Below are 21,789 nucleotides of genomic sequence, written 5' to 3' on the forward strand. Positions count from 1 at the left end.
CTTCTTTTCTTACGGTGTATCAGGTAATATCTTTAAGATTATTTAATCTTTCCTTTCCAATCGTATAAAAGTTTTCCTCTATGGACAGCATTCTTCTTCATATCCTGTAATGTGTTTGGCCGTGGCGCAGTGGTTAGAGCGCCTGCCTTAGAAGCAGGAGATCCAGGTTCGAAACGAGCTCTAGACATATTTTCGCGTGGTGGTAAAGAAAGAGGCGTGAACTTTCTTGTTAAATGTACTTCCACGATGCTCTGTGACAAGACCGTTAGGTCTACTTGGGGCACCTAAATAACAAAAATTTAAAAAAAAAAAAAAAACTTCAGGGATTCCCAAAAGTTCTGTCCTTGAGACTATACTCTTTTTAATTTACAATAACAATCTTTTAGATATTCTTACATATAAGGTGGCATTGTTCGCTGATGATACTACCATTTATTCTTGTCTTGATAAGAAGCCAAACATCTGATTGCTTGGAGGGGGTATTTGATCTTGAAAAGGATCTCACTTCTGCTACAGCATGAGACTCACAGTGGCTGATAAACTTTAACTCAGATAAAATTCAATTCTTTTTAGCCAACTGTTACCGCTATAATTTAGATCTTCCTATATTTATGAACGGTAAATGTACTCGATGAGTCATCTACCCTTCATCTTCTAGGATTAACTCTTACTTCCAATCTTTCTTGGAAATCATATATCAAATCCATTGCAAAATTAGCATTTGCAAAGGTTGCATTTTTTTCTCGTGCTTGACACTTTCTTACTTCGGATTCTATTCTTTATCTCTATAAATCTCAATTCCGTCCTTATATGGAATACTGTTGCCATGGCTGGGGCGGATTTTCCAATGATACTCTTTCTGTTTTAGACAAGGTGCAAAAACGCATTGTACACATAGTTGGACCTGTTCTTGCAGCCAACCTCCAACCATTTCCACATCGTCGTAATGTTGCTTTTCTTTCTCTTTTCTATAAATTTTATAATGGGCACTGCTCTAAAAAGCTAGCTTCTCTTGTGCCATCTACTAAAATTCATTCTCACGTTACTCTTCATTCAATTAAGTTTCATCCTTTTACTGTGGCTGTTCCTGAGTACTCCAAAATTCTTATTCGTCTAGTTTTTTTCTTCAAACACCAGTTCTTTGGAATTCGGTTCCTTTATCTGGTTTTCCTGATTCATATAATTTGCTATCTTTTAAGTCGTCTGTCAATCGTTTTCTAACTGTATAAACTTTATCTTTTCTGTTCCAGTAACTTCTAAGTCTAATATTGATTGCTAGCAGCTTTGTTGGAAACAATGATGTTGAAAAAAAAAATAATAAATTCAGATCTTATTGTCAGAAAGTTAAATTCTAAAGTCTAAATATTTCAGCGCTGCAGAGCAATTACACGACCCTCTCACAAAAAATGAAAAAATTAAACCAGGCCAATATACATAATACTATATATCAGTAGAAAGCTCTACATCTTCTCTTTCAGAAAATATATAGCTTGTTATAGTATGCCAATATCATAAAAAATTATATGGGCTGAAAATAGAAATGCGACCTTAATCAAGTTTTTTCCGGACATATCTTAAGATATAGTAAAATATGTTTTTAATAGTCAAAAGCATGTTTCGACAACATCTTGAAGATATGATGGGGCAGCACAAGTTATCAGTTAAACTAGATGCTCCGGAAGAATTAGTCGAAGATCCAACATATGAGCTTCGAAGAATGCAGTACAAAGTAAGTAAAAAGTTTTAATAACCCCCTAAATAAGTGAAGAAATAATAACTATAACTTTGTTATAAATAAAACTTTGTTATTTATATAACTTTGTTATTTATATTAAAATTTCAACATCTTTATTACCAATTGAGTGGTTCATGAGTTGTCAAACCCCAAAATTTTTGGCGTTTCCTCCACTAAATTTAGACATTGTTACAAAAGCAAACTTTGCTTATTCTTCCCATGTACTAACCTGAAACAAATATTAGTTGCTATTAAACTACGGTTTGTTTCCTCAGCAATAATGCAACGCAGTAATGACGTAATTCAGCAATAACGTAATTCAACAACAACACAAACCGAAATTTAGGTTTGGTTTTATAATTGTGTGCCTACAATTTAAGAACCTAGGAATTTTCTAGAAATGAGGTGAAAACTATTCTGTATTGAATAATACGGAATATTTTTTACATCATTTCTAGAAAGTTCTAAGGAAAATAATTTGTCTGTTTTTAGAAAAGTACTTAATGTACATTTCCCAGATAACACATGGAGGCATCGAGTCGACATCTGAAATAGTTAAAGTATACACGAAGATGTAATTTTTACATTTTTTTTTTGATGGGCGGCTGCTCGTTGGCAGAACGTAAACAAAGTCGTCAAAATAAAAATGTCATAAAAAATTATATGGGCTGAGAAACAACTTACTACTTCAGATAAAATTACCAAAAAACTTTAAAACGTTGCATATATGACAGCAATATAATATGGACGCGATTTGACACGGATATAGTATGGGCGTGTTCTGAAGATTAATATGTAAGAACTATTTTTATAAAGATGTAGTTATATATTTGTCTAATGCCTATCTACTAAGTCTTAAATTTATTAAAAACAGCCCATTAGCCTGGTTTATAAATACCCAAATGCGTCTGGTCACGCTGTGACGTTTATCACTATTTAATTAAAGGTGCGCCTGTTTGAAACTTAATTTTAAAAATGTAATTTAGCAAAAAAACTTGTTAGAGTAATGTCTAAACTTTTTGTCTAATGCCAAGTTAATAATTCAGTTCATCTATATTAGCTGAATTGCAGTGTTAATCTAAAAATTAAAAAACAGTGAGAAAGTTTTATATTTTCTAGCATAAATAAGAGACTAATATATCCACCCGAATTTTAGTTCTTGTTTTTTGTAGCACCTTTTATCAGCTAACTAAAAAAATTCTTTTTATGTCTATTTTAATATTAAAAGCTTAAGATAAAAAAAAGACGGTTGTCACGCTGTGATGGTCATGGGATTGTTCTGCAGTGGTCTTACCTTCCATAATCAACTTTAAAAAAATTCTACATGTATCGTCTGTAGATCTTTTTTTGTATCTTTTGAAATTTTTTTAGTAGAAAGCACTCAATCCTATGAGTTAAACATAATATGTGCTCTTTGGATTTTGCAGAAGGTTTTTGCAAAAGATAGCTCGGCAGAATCATTATAGCTTTAAGAGAGATTGAATTTAAACTTAAAGTGATTTTAAAGTTTCTTAATTAAAAAGTTAACTCTATTATAAAATCTTTTCCTGCTTTTCCAGAAGGAATGCTAAAAATATTACTGCGGTAGTTTACAATCTTATTAAATTGTGGAAATGAGTATACTCCCCACATGACTATAAGAACATGGTGGATGATTAATAATTTCAAATAAAAAGGGAACATTTTTTAAATTGTTATTGTTTTGCTTTTTAATTTGAGATAAAAATTCAGATTTTCTACAAAATTAATTTGTTTATATACTTGTAAGTTTGCTTGTGATGGAAGATGTTAAACTTGTGGGTATAGTTTTTATGAAATTTACCACTTACAACATACACGTTACCATTAAAGGTATTTTTTTCAATATTTTTTTAATCCAGTATTATTTTATTATGTTGAAAATATTTAGGATTCCAGTTAAGCATTATTTGAAATTGTTGTTATTTGAATCGCCCTAATAGACAAACAGAAACTAGTTTTTAGAGATAAAACAATGCTACAACTTATTTACTCGCTTAGCAACTTGCAGCACTAATTTACAATACCCAATGAATCATAAAAGCATCATAATTAAAGCTATTAAAAATATTATCAAATTAACATTATGCCTACAGATTTTTTTAAATTTAGGAATTTGATCCGTGACCTCCAACCACACCTTCTCCACACTAATAATTCTGATTTGCTACGGCTCTGCCAATATAACTGAAAATTTACATTACTAATTTTATACCGAGTACTACTTACAACATAACTAACGAACACCAGTGTAAGTAGGGCTGTTTACGCCAAAGCAAGCCTTAGTGGTCAATATATTTTGTTTCTTTTTTTATTTATGAATAATAATTAGTACTATACAGTAAGTTTATGCTGTGTTAACTATACTATAATTTAATTTTTATCAAACTTTATACCTTTATATATATAGGTTGGTCTGCTAATACTTAATTTTGTGTCAGAAATTGCATCTATTTAGAAACTGTTTTGATTTAAGTCTAAGTTTTTTTTTTTTTAGTATTACCGCAACGGAATGGTACGTTTTTGAACGTCTGCGTTACTACTATACAATCGAATCGCTAAAAATTTGATTTAAAGTTTAATTGGTTGAAAAAAAATATGTTTGATCAGCAAAACCAAAACCAATGTTTAAATAAACTAATACAATGTTCTATAATTCAAAATCCCGGGAATTTAAACAGACGCAGGCTCTTGTTTGATTTATCCCACGACCCCCTCCCATTTTCTCTCAGTTTGAAGGTTTTTAAGTTCATATAAGTTTGTACTCAAAATGTAAATAACTAATATTTAAAACTTAAAAATATATAAATACTTGAATAATATATGAATACTTGTATTTTAAAACTATATATTTATTTCTTATATAGTTAAAGAACAAACATTTGTAGCAATAGAAAAAAATAGTATCGCACAAAATTATGACCTATTTTTGAATATTGTTTAACGTTTTTTATTTCAACTTAAAGTTGAAGGTGGGTTGAATTTTGCTGCATGAATTTAAGTGAACCGAGTACCGCACGATTGTCGATCGTCGACTGAGTTTTCCAATCAAAAACGTCCAAATAATATAGCTGAAGCTAAGTACGAGTGATGAACAAAAAAAAATCATTTCTATCATGTCTCTTCTCAATATTTTCAACATAACTTTTATCGCACTTTTGTTCTATGTGCAATTTTCAATATCGAAGAAAACAGCGAATAGAAAAGATATCGAAAACAAAATTAACGAAATAACGAAAGCTTTAAATATAAACTCAACAAAAAATTCTACCGATGGGGAGAAAAAAAAGCATCCTAAGATTGAAGAGTATTCTAGAAACGCACATTTAAGACCCACGAAATGCCAAGGTAGTCTATAAAAACTATTGAATGGTAAAAATATCAAAAAAACGAAAATAAGATAAAACTTAATAATAGTTTTTAAAAAAATAAAGAATTTATAAAAAATAATTTCTTTCATTGCATGCTTTATTCTAAACTAAACAGATATGCTATCCGCCTTTAACCTGTCTTTATAAAATTTTTGGATTGGGAGTACAGTTTTAAAATTTTCTATTACAATTTATATTTAAGTTTGTCGAGTGTTATCCGAAGAATTACTCATCGAGGTACAAAGGTCGAGTTCGAATAATCAAGAACTATGGTTGACAAATCGCTTAGACGGAGAAGATAATGACGATGAAAAAAAAGGGAAAAAAATTTCTTACAAAACTTCGTGAGTTACTTTATATCTTTTTATACAGAAAAAAATGTATTTTTTATAATTATTGATTTCAAAAGACGTTGCAATTGCTCTACGACAGTAAACGACTGTACCGATTTATTTTTACTTGATGAACAACTACGTTGCTTTGTATTTAATTTAAGTGAGCTAAGGTTAATGGATATCTTGGACAGAGTCTGCAATAATGTTTATGACTACCGCTCAATTGCAGGACCCGATTTTCCCTATATTAAAGGAGGTAATCAGAATTTTAATCTTTTATGTAGAATATTACTTTTTTCCGGACATATCTTAAGATATAGTAAAATATGTTTTTAATAGTCAAAAGCATGTTTCGACAACATCTTGAAGATATGATGGGGCAGCACAAGTTATCAGTTAAACTAGATGCTCCGGAAGAATTAGTCGAAGATCCAACATATGAGCTTCGAAGAATGCAGTACAAAGTAAGTAAAAAGTTTTAATAACCCCCTAAATAAGTGAAGAAATAATAACTATAACTTTGTTATAAATAAAACTTTGTTATTTATATAACTTTGTTATTTATATTAAAATTTCAACATCTTTATTACCAATTGAGTGGTTCATGAGTTGTCAAACCCCAAAATTTTTGGCGTTTCCTCCACTAAATTTAGACATTGTTACAAAAGCAAACTTTGCTTATTCTTCCCATGTACTAACCTGAAACAAATATTAGTTGCTATTAAACTACGGTTTGTTTCCTCAGCAATAATGCAACGCAGTAATGACGTAATTCAGCAATAACGTAATTCAACAACAACACAAACCGAAATTTAGGTTTGGTTTTATAATTGTGTGCCTACAATTTAAGAACCTAGGAATTTTCTAGAAATGAGGTGAAAACTATTCTGTATTGAATAATACGGAATATTTTTTACATCATTTCTAGAAAGTTCTAAGGAAAATAATTTGTCTGTTTTTAGAAAAGTACTTAATGTACATTTCCCAGATAACACATGGAGGCATCGAGTTGACATCTAAAATAGTTAAAGTATACACGAAGATGTAATTTTTACATTTTTTTTTTGATGGGCGGCTGCTCGTTGGCAGAACGTAAACAAAGTCGTCAAAATAATATCGGCGCAACGTCTGCTTTGTACGTTTTGTTTATGTCCTGCTGATAAGCAACAGACTATCAAAATTACAGCCTGGGACTTTACTAAAAGTTGCATAAAAAACAAGCCACATTAGATAAAATACAATTAAAGTAGTGGTAGATTTGTCAATAAATGCAAATAAAAACGTCAATAAACATATTTTTCAAAATATTAGATTTTGTTGTTAAGATTTTTTGCTGGGAATTTTTAAGTCTCTCAACAATCCAAGGCATCCTCATAAACATAAATCCTTATAAATTCTCCAAGGAGTATGCTTTAATGTTATTATTGGCTCGACGTTAGAGTTATTTTATATTTTTGATTTCCTAATTATTGTTGTAAACTTGGTGTTTTTAAATTAATTCGAAAGTCTTTAATTGGACAAGCCTCAGAAACATTTTTGTACACTCAGTTTTTTTATCGTCAAGAGACAATGCTGTGACAGTTTTATTTATTATAAAGTAATAACGTCAAAAATGGTCAGGCTAAAACAAACTATTCCATTTTTATGACTAGATAGGAATTAAACATCGCTCATTTCTTCCGAGTCGATTTATTACCACTTTAATGGTAGCTTTGAAAAAAGTTTGACTTTAACTCTGAATTTAAATTTTCTGCACAAGCTACCATCTCTAAAAACTCGCTTGTTACGAGTAAGTGAACAGCTATATAAAGTGTAAAAAGCATCCAAAATGAATGCACTAACTAATTTTGATTAGGTTTCCAGCACTTGGGTAAAATTTGTTTTAACTGTGAAGCGGTTTAGTATGGATTTCTATTTTTTATTGAATTTAGCTGTGTTTGTATTTTTTTTAATCAATTTGTCAATGTTTGCATGAAAATAGTTTAATTTTTTAACCATCTGTTAATATTTTAGAACATATGCTGTTAATCAAACAACACATGTTCTTTTTAGTGTCTATTTCCATAAGTAATTGCTTCTAATTCATTTATCCCCTGATTCATCATGATTAATAAACTTTACAAGTCTGTATACCTTTAGCTTGTTTTCATCAAAGAAATGTTTGGCAACAATGGGATATTTATTTACAAAATTTAATTCAATTTTTGAACATTGTGTTATTCAGTCTAAAAATATAAACTACAATTTAAAATTTAATATACTAACAAAACTTAATATGTTACCAAATTTTAATATATATTAACTTTATAACAAACAACTTACAGTTAACTCGGTAACTTTTAATTTGTTTTGCACAATTTATATACAATTATTAAATAGGCCGGGTGACTAAAGAAAGAAATTGCGTTTACTCAACAATTTCTTAGTTTTACGTGAAAAAATTTTTTTCAAGGTTTTCCTGAAAGTTATATTCACGTAAAGCTGAGCAATGACTCAGTGTTTTGCTCAACTATATAAAGCTAAGCAATTTACGCTAATGTTACGCTATGTGTGTATATATATACATATATATATATATATATATATATATATATATATATATATATATATATATATATATATATATATATATATATATATATATATATATATATGTATACATATATATATATGTATATATATATACGTATATATTACACATACACGCGCTTTATATATTTATCACTTTGTATACGTTTATTTTTTGGGCACAAATACACATTCGTACCAGAGACAGATCCGGTAATTTTTTTTTTTTTTGGGGGGGAGGGAATGTTGAAACATTTTTGTATTTTGTATCACATTTGTGTCTCTTAATAAAAAAAAAAAGGTCCTCCATTTCTAATATTTTTAGGACTTTCAGATTCTGGTGGGGAGGGGGGGGAAGGGGGGAGGCATTGCATACCCCGCATGCTCCCCTTCCTGGATCCGTCACTGATTCGCACAATCTTTTACTTTACTTATTTCGATTGCAGATTTTGTTTAAAATGAAAGAAAATAAGATTCGATAACAAATTTCATTAAAGTAAAAAGCTCTAACTCAATGTTGAAGTTTTGAAAAATTCACAAAAAATAATATTTTTTGTGTATTTTTCAAATTTTTTTATTATTGTGCTATCTTTTATCGCAAAATAACTATTAAAAGTTGTTTTTGAAACTTTTAAACTTTGAACACTAAAAAAGTTGCTCTGAACCAATTCTCATCAGCTTAAAATTTATGTTTTATTTCACTTTCATAATAGAATGCTTTTTCAAAAGTAAGAGCCAATATAAATTAATTTTTTTTACTTTCATTTTTATAATGAAATGCAATAAAATGAAATTTATTTTATTAGGACTAAAGTTAATAATTTATAATTAATCGATTATTGCGGCCATGGCACTGAAATGACTTCAAGAGTTGCGAGTAAACATTTTATCAAATCCAAGTTAACACCAGTTATTTGTGAAGAATTCCAGGTGCGGAAAAAAATCGTCTTGACGTATTGCCGTCATTGGTATTCCTAAACCCTGCTTTAGGTGTATCTACTTGAAGCCAATTTTCTTTAAAGGATGTTTGTATTTTCTTCTTTGCTTTTTTAACAACTTTTTTTTCTTTGTCTGATTGAGCTTGCCACTTTTGTAAAGGTATTTTATAAGCTAAATGAAGTAGCGATTCGAAGAAGCGGATCCTTGCATGAAGAATCGAGAGTCCAAATGAGATAGCTTTTGTATGGATTTGCTCTTTTTTAATAAATTTAATAAAATCTCTTGATGTTTCTCCACAAATGTAGCACCTCATAGTAGATGTAGTATCAATACTTTAGATGTAGTATAAATACTTTATCATCTCCCGTTTTAAAAAGCATTATCTTTCTAATTTCATTGGGCAACCTTGTTTCCCTGAGATCTCTTATTTAGTTTTTTACATGTTCTATCTAGTTAGTTATTGTTATATCTTTAGTCACTAATGAAACGTATTTGAATGGGCCTGCAAAACCTTGGAAAAGAGGTGACTGGGCTTTGCCATATAATTTTTTCTGTTCACCATCGATTTTAACAATCATTCTCAAGGTACTAAAGAACTTCGAAAAATATTTGCATCATTATCGATATTGTTTTGAAATGTCGATATCGATATTGTTTTGCTTAAATTTTGCTTGTTGCGGTCCATCACAGCCCCATTTTGACATTAAAACCATACTCTTCTGTTCTTCTACTTTTCTACGCTTTTCTACAACCTCTGAGCCATATTTATATTAGCGCCATGTATTGTGGTCAAGTAATGCTTGTAGTTGAATTTCAGTTGTATTCAGTTGTAGGTTGCTTTTTTTTTTATATCATTTTAAAACCTTTTTGCTACCCAAAATAGCGAATCTAAAGAACACCATTTTGGAGTTTTTAGATCAATTCACTCATCGGCTTTAACATGAACTTAGAACCTTTTGAAATAGTGCCTTAATTTACTATAGATCATAGTTCTAATTGGTTCTGCCGTATATTAACTATACATAGTTATCAAAGTACAATATTTCTAACAATTTTCACAAAAAATACTTGAATTCTGACCAAGAAAGAGCTTATAATTACGGAAAATTGACAATAAACGATCAGAACAGAGCATATTAATAAACTATGATGTTCATTTTACCTAAAAAACGTATTTATTTGAAATCTTATTTAAATTTGGACAAGCGATTGTGATTTTAAGATGATTCTTCGATTGTGATTTTAAGATGATTCAAAAGAATCTTCGGTTTGGGTTTTTTCGCTGCAAACATTTATACTTTATGATACCGCAAAACTAATCATTTTAATTTTTTTTTCTTTTCATAATTCACAGACCTGATCATTTAACGGCAATACAGACGCTATAACATTTTTTAAATTGCCTTAACTACACCGAGTTGGCGGATAGTTTTACAAAAGTATCTGATCGTTAACAGCCTATAGTTTTTGCTCGTAAAAAAAATATAACTTGAAAAGACCATACTTGTTAACAGAAACACTTTCTTATAACTTTATGTCAAAGTAAAAACTCGAATAAGCCATCATAAAAGCGCATTTTATTATGCACAATAACAACAGAAATTTAACGTAACTTTATTTGAAAATATAGGTCATACCTTCCTCTGCCATAATTAAAAGTTAAATTTTTCAAAACTGAACAGTATGATAACAAAAGCTGGAATAACAAATGTCACAAATTTTCGAAACTTTTTTCTCACGAAAATACAAACAACAACGCTCGTAATAAAATTGTAACAAGAGAAAAACACAATGAGAATTTTCTATGACGTAATCTAATGAAGCAATTATAACTTATAACGTTTATAATTTTTATTATAGAAAATTATTATTTGTTATTAAATTATTATTAATTATATATTATTGTTAAATTATTATTAATTATTATTATTGTTATTATTATTTAAAGTAATAGGTTATTATTATTATTATTATTATTATTATTATTATTATTGTTATTACTATTATTATTATTTAAAGTAATGGTAAAGGTTAATGATTTTTATGCTAACTTAATTTTTTTAATTTTGAGCGATTTTGTTATACAAATACTCCATTGTGCGTCATAAACAAATGCCTTGGACCTAGATGAAACTTTTTTTTTTAATACTGTTTTCATTCGTTTTAAACAACAAACTTTCAGAATCTGTAATTGATGTTATTAGTAAATTCCGAGGTGGTTGCAAGAGTGTATTAGCGCCATTATTTGCAATTTTCATACTATTATAAAACTATAATATCTAGTAAATGTTTTATAACTTTTTTCATTATATATATATATATATATATATATATATATATATATATATATATATATATATATATATATATATATATATATATATATATATATATATATATATATATATATATATATATATGTATATACACACACACATATATATACATATATATATGTGTCTATATACACAATATAGTTTCAAATGTTTTTATAGTGTAACCAAATGATCGAAGAATTTGAAGACGATATTTATGATTGGTATCTTAAAAACCAAAGTGAAAATCCACTTGAGTTCATTTGTGCTGATAAAGTTCTTACTTCAAAAGAACAAGGTAAGGGATTAGTATTCATGAGGCCAATTACTGAAAAGTAAAATTAAAATGCAATAAAATCAACTCAATGCTTTTTAGATTGTTTATATGCATCCACAGAAGTGCCTGATTTTGCAACACAACCTAAGCCAATAGATAAAGATGAATCCACAAAGCAAAATTTCCATAGAGGAGCAAATTTAGAGCTTTAAATAACGCATATCTAATTGTAGTTGTCATAGTTACTAGTTTGTTATTTTTTTGTATGATTTTTTTTACAAAAATCTGTTGTTAATTTTTTTTTTTTTAAAGTAGAAATTAAATAATAGTTTAAGTTAAATTAAATATATGTTAACACTATTTTATTTAATATTTTAATATTACGTCAAAACAATGTTTATATTTGTATATAATACTTGAAGTATATGCGTAAGGATTGGAAATAATAAGTACCATGAGGAAAAAAGTTTTTTTTTAAATGTTATTATTTAGCTGATCACTTTTGGGAGTAACTATTAACAATAGGTTATGACTTTTAACTACTTATTTCAGAGACCCAAGTAAAATAAGCCTTTGTCTTTGTCCAAACGTTTTTCAATTTTCTTGTTGGCGTCTTACAGTTCAGTTACATAACTTTCTTGAATTTTTTTCATCTCTGGCACTTGTTATCTCTGGCACTTATTTATGACCTATTTTTGTCGTTTATCTACCTAAAAACTTTGAAAAAACAGGTGAATGCATTTTATTCACAATTGATTAATTTGTAAACCGCAAACTGAATATTTTACCGTAAATATTGATTGTGCGTCATCAATACTTTAAGGCTTTATTAAAATTAATAAAAATGAAAAAACCGATGTTTTTTTTTTATAGACTATTTACTGGTTGTATTAAAATCTTTAAAAAGCACATAAAAAGTTTTATTAAAAATGAAGTTATTTGTCGCAAAAGATTTCGCGATATAGACTCAAATAGAACGTCAAACTTAGTATTTTAAAATGAAATTATTCCAACTACAAAAGGCTTAAATTACAAGTGGACCTTCTATTGATTACACAATGTAACAAAAAAATAATAATTTCTGTTTATCAAAGTTTTTTGATGTTTCTTAATTAATTTGAGTATGCTGAGTCTGAATATGACATTGGATTTTTTATTGCATCAATCGTTTGGTCGTAAAAAAAAAAAAAATCAATTAAACATATAATTAATATAAATCGTTTTGCATTAGATTCTACTTTAGTCAATATAAAACATTTACTAATTCAAAAGTGTTATGTTATGTTACAAAACTTCATGTTACATCATGTTTCTTACATATATTACATAATGTTACATTATATTGTATTGTAACAGTCTCTCACAATCTCAAAAAACACTAAAAGTGAACAGTAGAACGAGGTTTTCTTTTATGAAGTTTCTCGTCATCGCGTATCAAACACCAGATGTAGTCACCCATCATAGCTGCATCCCATCTGCCCTGGTATCTTTTCTCCATTGCAAGAATATCCTGATGGAAACGTTCCCCGTGCTCTTCACTCACATCACCCAAATTTGGTCTGAAAAATTCCAAGTGTGAATGCAGGTAATGCAGCTTTATTGACATTCTGCATTTCATATCTGCGTACCGTACAATTAAGTTTTCCACTATCTCTTTGTAGTTATCACTCTTATTGTTGCCTAAAAAGCTATGAACAACATGTCTAAATGCAGTCCATGCTTCTTTTTCAACAGCAGACATTTTGTCCTCAAGCTCCTTACATGCCAACATAACTTTAATCTGTGGACCAACGAATATACCAGCTGAAATTTTTGCATCTGACACCTTTGGAAACATCTGCCGAATATGCTGGAATGCTGCACCATCTGGGTTTAATGCTTTGACAAATTGTTTGATAAGACCAAGTTTAATGTGAAGGGGTGGTAGTAAGATCTTTTCAACAGGTATCAGAGATTGATTAATAACATTGTGCAAACCAGGCTGTAAATGTTCTCTCACTGGCCACTCACGTCTTGTGAAGTGCTGGTTTGCAGCCCTGCTATCCCATAAACAAAGAAAACACGAGTACTTTGTGTATCCTCCTTGCAGACCGAGAAGAAATGCTAGCATCTTAAAGTCTCCACATACATCCCACTTGTAACTGTCGTAGTTGATTTTCTCAAGCAACAACTTCACGTTCTTATAGTCTTCCTTTAGATGAACGGAATGAGCTACTGGAATCGAAGGAAATCGGTTTCCGTTATGGAGCAAAACTGCCTTTAGACTTCTTGTTGAGCTGTCAATGAATAATCTCCACTCTTCAGGATTGTGAACAATGCCAATGTCATTGAAAAGACCACGAACGTCATGACAATAGCACAGTGATTCTGATACTACATAAAAGTATGCGAATGTTTCATGTCTTTTTCGGTATTTCGAGGTTCTGCAGCTTGGATCTAATAAATTCCATTCTTTCAAACGTGATGTCAGAAGTTCTGCATTTGATTTAGTGAGACCTAAATCTCGTACTAAGTCATCAAGTTCTTGTTGGATAGGGAAATGAGGTGAATCATTCGGTTCCCTGAAATCACAGTCATCATTGAGTTCATCCGGTGAGTCCACTTCAGAATGATATGCAGCTGCTTCTTCGGATTGAGGTGGAGTAGGAACAGGCAATTCATCACTGTGTGGAACTGGTCCAATAGAAGATGGTGTACTTGGATAAACTAGAGTCAGCCTATCTTTCGGTTTTTTATACTTTGAAATGTCAACAATGCAGAAAAAGCAGTCATCATGATGGTTCGTCGGTTCTCTCCATATTCTCGGAATCGCAAAGGGCATTGACTTTCGGATTCCACGCAGCCATCCTTCCAGAGTTGATCTGCAGCTACCACAACTGTAGTGTGGTGCCCACGATTTGTCCTGATCTCCCATAGCCATGCCAAAATAAGCATGATATGCAGTAAAGAATTTTGTACCACTGACAATCTTATGTTTAGCTTGTGTTGGACTAATATAGTAACCACAAACATAACAGAATGAGTCAGGACAAAGCTTGCAGGATCTACTAGACATATTCACCACTTCATGTAACAGTTGTAATTAGTTAAACTGAAAATAAACACACGAATATAGTTAAAATCAGCATATATATATAATGTTTTAATTGCATTACACATATACGAAAACTCCGAAATATACTTTATGCTTTTTCTCAGGAAATCTTGATGATAGAGAAAAACCAATGGTACCACTGAAATCAGCATACAAAAATTATGTAAGAAACATTAAAAAATTAACATAAACAATAATGTTGTTACATGGTGTTATTTTATTACAAATGGGTTTACCAACACAAAAACTGAAATCGAAATAGTTATATCCGATATATTGGTTCATTTAAAAAAATTTTTTTCAATATCAAAATGTATTAAACACATTTAAAGTTTCTCAAAAATAAATTTTTCATACAAACGTTGAAAATGAATTTAAATATAAAAATATAAAACTCTTTATGAACGAATTATAAACTATTCCGAAGAGTTGCATATTATACATAACAGGTGCTAAAAATTTTAAAGCGACATTGAGAAACTTTGATTGCTAAATTTTTGAAATTTGATGAAAACATATTTTAATAAAGTTTAAAATATGTTTTCAATCTAAATTAATTTTCATAACAGTGTTTCTGAGAGTTTTGAGCTACTATGTGTTTGTATATATTGTTCATAAAATTTAAAAAGATTTATTAACCACATAAAAAGATATCAGTTCTGCAAAGTGTGCAAAAAAAATATGTATTGTTTATTTTGTAGATGTAAAAATCTTTGTAAGCTTTAAACTGTTTTTAATTTCATTGTCGTCAAATGACAATAGTGGAACTCGTAGATAAACAAAGCTGATTCTTTGCTTATCGTAAGAAACTGATTGTGACTACAAAATTGTGAATTACTATATTTACTACAGAAAAACTACATAGGGTAGATTAGGGTATTATGAGCACCTTAAGCGAAACTTGGAATATTTTCAAGAATAATTATTCTGGATCAAAAACTTTTCCAAATAACTTTTTTAAATAAAACACATAGGTTTAAAAAAAGTAGCAAAAGTGTTCATATTACCCTGACCTTTTTTAAAGTGCTCATATTATCATGTGATAATATGAGCACTTTAAAAAAAAGCTCAAAAAAAAAAAAAAAAGCATTAACTAATAAATTTAATTTGTTATTTTTTCAATTTGATTAACTCAAACTTTTAAACGATAAAAAATACAAATTTTTTAAATCTAAATTTCGGAAAGATACTTAATATTGTCAAAATATTAGAAAGTTTTACTATATTTTCCTTTTATTCAAAAAGCAATTAAAAACACAGCAATTTTAGGACTTTAAACTAGGTTATTTAAATAAAAAACACTGGGTAATTCGAGCATGCTCATATTAAATCAAAATGGTGTTTGAAGTCAATGATAAGTGAAATGAAGTCAAAAATAAATGTTTCTATGCATTTTTTTTCAAACAAAATCGGATGGGTTTTTAGCTAAAATATTTTTCTTTATGAAAAAATAAATATCTATACTTCAACATCAAAATTTTGCGCCACTGATTCCTTAATGTGTAATGATAATATTTTAACAACATCAAAAATTGAAAAGCGTTTTAATTAGATGAGAGCCGCTAATTGTTGCGTATAAATTTACGCTAACTATACTGTTTTCTATTATCACTTCATAAAGTTAATTCAAAAAATACAGAGCTATAGAGAACTTGAACTTCACTGTTCGCATCTTAGAAATCTTTTGGTATGCTCATATTACCCGAATCTACCCTACATACATATCTACTGGTTATTATTATTTTGTGAATAGATTAAAAGTAGTGATTATACCTGCGTAAATGTCAAAACAAATCATGATGTTATTGAACCTTTACATGCAACTTCATGATATAGTAGAGCTGGAAAAAAAGAAATGTAAGATTCCACAACTTAAATTATTGAATAAGCTCAATGGGAGGTGTATATCATAATATTGGTAAGTTAAGAAGTATGAAACAAATATGAGAAAAAATGTCTATTTTCTCCTAGACTTTATGACATGTTTTTTTTTTTTTTTGGTTTTCTTTTAGGTGCTCCAAGAAATCCTTACGGTCTCATCACAGAGCAAAAGAAAGTTCACGCCTCCTTCCTTACCGATATTGTAAAGCTTGAGGTGGCATTGAACTAAAAGTCTCTAGCTTCTAAGGCATGCGCACTAACCACTGCACTACAGTTGCTCAGCTTGTTGTCTCATGCCTATTCCAAATGCGTCGATTTCATTTAGTCACGAACGAAAATCTATACCTTTATTAGAATTTCGAAGAAATGTTGCAGTGACGTATTTGAATGTAAACTCAAAAATACAAAAGTAAAAAATCACTAAACTTTCATTTGTAATTGATGATATTATATATGATGATATTGATCACCTGGTAATGAAAGGAGAAAAACAACGTAAATGCCAACAAAAAAGTTGTAAAAGAATGCCGAGAAATTATGTGTAGAATGTTTCATTCCTTATCTTAAAAAAAATTTATATATATTAATGCAAAAGTTAATTATTTATTAATTACATGTATTAATGCAAAGTTAAAACTCGTTAAAGTAACAGCAACTAAATTTTTTATATAATATAAATATGTAAATTAATAAAGGATTAAATAAATAAAATGTACTTGCGACATAATGGATTAAATATGAAGTTGGTAAGAAACTGAAAAACTATTATCAAATTATTTTTAAAAAAAATTAACCTAAGTGATATTGATATATTAAATAGAGTATAAAATTATTAAAATTATAAAAAGTATAAAATTTAACCTTATCTAAAACTTGGTAAATTTAACGTTGAGTCATTTTTTTTTTTTTTTAAGGTGCTCCAAGAAGTTCTTACGGAGTTATCACCGAGCACCGCAGAAGAGAATTTAATAGGAAGCTCATGACTTGAAGCTCAAACCAATGACACAAAACTTGTCCAGAGGTGGGTTTGAACCACGAATCTTACGTGTCTGAGGCAAGTGCGCTGCTACTGCGCCACGGCTGCCCAAAGACATTGGTCACCCTAGCTTTCAGCTAGTGTGTCCAATCTTTTGGGTTTTACGTAGGAGAGCGCACGCTAAACTATTTAAACTGTACTGCCCGAACAATAGCAACCTTACAGCAAAACAATAATGAACTACAATAAGTTAACTAAAAATGAGTTATTATTTGCTTTTCCTTCATTAAAACCGAACGAAGAAGTTAGATAAAATATGCAACCGCGCACAGTGACCCAGATTAACCTAAAAATGGCAAACGTCCTAAAAAAAAAGTGGAAGTTTTATAATTTTTAGACTTAAAATGTTAAAGTAAACTACTTTTTGGTCTAAAATCAACTTTAAATAATTTTACAGATATTATTATTGTGTAATTTTAAAGGGATATATGCGTAAAAAGTTAAATTTATCACCATAAAATTATGAAATTTTAAGGTATGGTTATCTTGTAAGCAACCTTATTTTCCACCTCCATACAAAACTTTATTATTATTTTTGTTAAAGTAATGAATGCTTAGATATTTAAAATTTATTTACTTTTTTTTTTTTAGATTTAAAAAATAAGTTTTTTTTAATTTTTCTTTCAAAAATTAAAATTTTAGTACACAAGTTTAAACATAAGTGCCAGCCAAAAAAAAGTTCCACGTTGTTCCACGTTTAATTTTAGTGAAATAAAACCACTAATCTATAGCCAAGTAAACTCTGCAATATTTGCTGCAACCTTCTGCTCCTTAAGGAGATATTTTAAATTGATTCATGCATAGTTTTGTCTAATGCAACACCGCCCCTCCCTTTCCAATTTAAAAATAGTTTTCGGATGCTTTTGTAATAATATACAATATAGTATTTACCTTCTATTTTGAAAATAAAAGAATCTAATCATAATATTATTTGGAAAAAAAAAAATTAAGCTTTAAAAGTGAAATGAAAAGGTTGGATTTATTTTTAAAAATTCGCGAATCTGAAACAAATAACGAAGCACTTCCTGAAATACTTATTGAATTTATCTAAAACTCCGAAATAATTCCTAAAGATAAATTTGGTGAACTAAATAGAATTGTACAGATTTTTATTTCGAAAGTGAAAAATAAGCTTAAAAAGTATTGTAGAAACTATGAAAAGTTTTTAAAGTACGAAAATAATTGGCTAGGAAAAAATCTCATTAATTATAGTGTGTCTTTTCATCCTAGATCTGGAAGACCAATTAAGGAATGGGGAGATCTTTGTGAAAGAAGTAAAAGAGCAAAGATTGCAGATTTAGCAAATGAACACCATGTAGCTCTATCTCTTGCTGCATCAAAGAGTGCTAAATCAGCAGAAGAAAACGATTCAGCTTATATTTTGAAGAGAACTTCTAATTGTGTTGATGTAGCCCAGATGAGAAGAAGTATTGATTCCTTGACTCCAACAACTATGAAACTAGAGGAGGCTCTTGCTCTGAAAACGCAAACTGACTTAAGTGATTCACAATACCAAATGTTGAGAAATTCAGCTCTTTCTCACAATGTAAAAATATATCCTAGTCTTAATAAACTTGGGGAAGAAAAGTTGAAATGTTATCCTGAAGGTATTCAATTTAATGAAATGTCAGCAAAATGCTCATTACAAAGTATGCTAAATCATACAGTTACTAGGATTATAGATATGATTGATTTAAAGGAAAGTTGTAAAGTTGAGATGAATGGAATTTTGTATGTGAAAATTGGGTTTGATGGAGCTTCAAGTCAAAGTATTTACAAACAAAAATTTGATAGCCTTAATTTTACTGAAGAATCAAAGCAAGAAGATAGCCTGTTTAGCACAGCTATTGTACCTCTTCTGTTTAAAGTTGAAAACATTGACTTTTGGAAAAATTCTAAAAGTTCTAGCTGCCATTTTTGTAGAGCTCTTCACCTGCAATATAAAAAAGAGATATCAGAGTTGTGCAAAGAAGAAGAAGCTGATCTTCAAACTCAAATGAATCAGTTAAAACCCTTCTCAACAGATTTGAATATTGCTGGTGCAGTAATAACTATTAAGGTTACTTTTAAAATTGATATGACCATGTTTGATGGAAAAGTAATAAATTCATTGACTGACACAAAGTCAACTCAGTCTTGTAATGTGTGTGGTTGTAAGCCCAAAGAGATGAATGATATAGAATTAGCTAAAAAAAAGCCTGTTAATGAGAAAGCCCTTAAACTAGGTATTTCAAATTTGCTCTGTTGGATAAGATCTTTTGAATTCATCTTACATTTAGGTTATAAAATGGAAATCCAGAAGTTTCAAGCCAGAACTGAAAAAGAAAAGCTAACTGTAAATTTAAAGAAGAATTTTATTAAATCAAAGTTCAGAGAAAAGTTGAGTCTCAGACCAGCCCAAAGTAGGCTTTGGTAATAGCAATGATGGAAATACTTCAAGAAGAGCATTTGAGAACTCTGCGATTTTCTCTGAAATAAGAGGGGTTGATATGGAAGTTATAAAGAGAATGCACATTGTCCTTATTACAATATCCTCTGGGTACCATATCGATAGTAATCAATTTGAAGTTTATTGTACTGATACAGCTAAAATTATAGTTAATAAATATGGTTGGTATATAATGCCACCCAGTGTTCACAAAATTCTGATACATGGTTGCTCCATTTCAAAGCAATTTGATTTGCCAATTGCCCAATACTCTGAGAAAGCTCAGGAAAGTCTAAACAAGCAAATCTGAAATGTAAGGTTACATCACACGACAAAAATATCAAGAATTAACGCAATGAAAGATCAGATGCACTACCTTTTGATTAGATTGGATCCAAAAATCTCAAGCATTTCATTTGTAAAACACAGGAGTTATCAAGGAAGAACTTTGCCTCCAGAAGTAGTGAACTTATTAGTAATTTAAATCATAAAAAGATTTTAATATTCTGACTTGTTTATTTTTGTATTATAGATTGCGTTAAAGACTCATAATGCGCTTTGTTAAGCGTCTGCGCGCATTTAGCAAATTCGCGCGCGTTGAACGCGTGTGCAAGTCTTTAACGCGTGCGCAAGCGTTTGTGTAATAATAAAATAATGTTATATTTTGGGTCAAGGAAGCTAAGTTTTTTACTAAAAATATTATTTACAAATTTTAAAGTCCTCTAACGCGTGTTTTGACGCGTACATGTGCATTATAAGTGCATGTAAAAAAAAATTTAAGTTGCTAATTCGAATTCCTTGACCCCAAAAACCCCATTTTGATGCATAGTATAAGCTTAATGTACATGTTGTTAATAGTTAAGTAATTTTTGCCGCTTTTAACTTAATCTGGGTCACTGTGCAGCGTTGTAATAAAAACTCAATACATTATCTTAAAAGTTATTTATTTTTTTTCTTTCCAATTTTAATTTTAGGATCCCCCAAGAAGTCCTTACGGTATTATTACAGAGCACCGCGGAAGAGCATTTGAAAGGAAGTTTACGCCTCCTTCCTTACCAATGTTATAAAACTTGAGGTGACGTTGAACCACGGATCTCTTACCAATGTTATAAAACTTGAGGTGACGTTGAACCACGGATCTCTTTCTGAGGCAAGCGCGCTAGCTACTGCGCTACGGCTGCTCATCTATCCGTATCATCAATATCACTATTACATCATCAATATCACTATTACATCATCAATATCGCTATTACATCATCAATGTCACTATTACATCATCAATATCACTATTACATCATCAATATCACTATTACATCATCAATATCACTATTACATCATCAACATCACTATTACATCATCAATATCACTATTACATCATCAATATCACTATTACATCATCAATATCACTATTACATCATCAATATCACTATTACATCATCAATATCACTATTACATACTTTTAATTTATCTTTGAAACAAAGAATATATCCATAAAGTCTTAGAGCTGCAAAAAATATACTGGTCTTTAAATTAGTATTAAAATAAATGTCTCTAATGTCTCAAATTATATCTCCATATACATATCTCCGTTCATTCTTGCTCTATGCTTTTTACTTGCTTTTTCTGTGCTTCTAGCATGCTTTATTCACCTTTTTTATAATATTTTTCAAGCATTTGATATAAATAAATGAACTGTTTATTACAGAAACCCATCAATTGACCTTTTTTTCAAAAATGATATTATTATAAGCTATGAATGGCCCAGTTTAGTTACATTATCTTATTCAGAAAC

General features: G+C 29.6%; 1 protein-coding gene across 1 annotated transcript; it reads left to right on the top strand.

Moving 5' to 3' along the window:
- Nucleotides 1–4,757: 4,757 nt before the first annotated feature.
- LOC100211618 (protein canopy 4) lies at nt 4,758–11,913 on the top strand. Its single transcript, XM_065810371.1, has 6 exons — nt 4,758–5,101; nt 5,327–5,468; nt 5,621–5,715; nt 5,799–5,923; nt 11,462–11,579; nt 11,658–11,913. The coding sequence occupies exons 1-6, from the start codon at nt 4,870–4,872 to the stop codon at nt 11,768–11,770; spliced, it is 825 nt and encodes a 274-aa protein (XP_065666443.1). The 5' UTR covers nt 4,758–4,869; the 3' UTR covers nt 11,771–11,913.
- Nucleotides 11,914–21,789: the final 9,876 nt, after the last annotated feature.

The sequence above is a fragment of the Hydra vulgaris genome, chromosome 11, assembly GCF_038396675.1.
Source record: "Hydra vulgaris chromosome 11, alternate assembly HydraT2T_AEP".
NCBI classification, from domain to species: Eukaryota; Metazoa; Cnidaria; class Hydrozoa; order Anthoathecata; family Hydridae; genus Hydra; species Hydra vulgaris.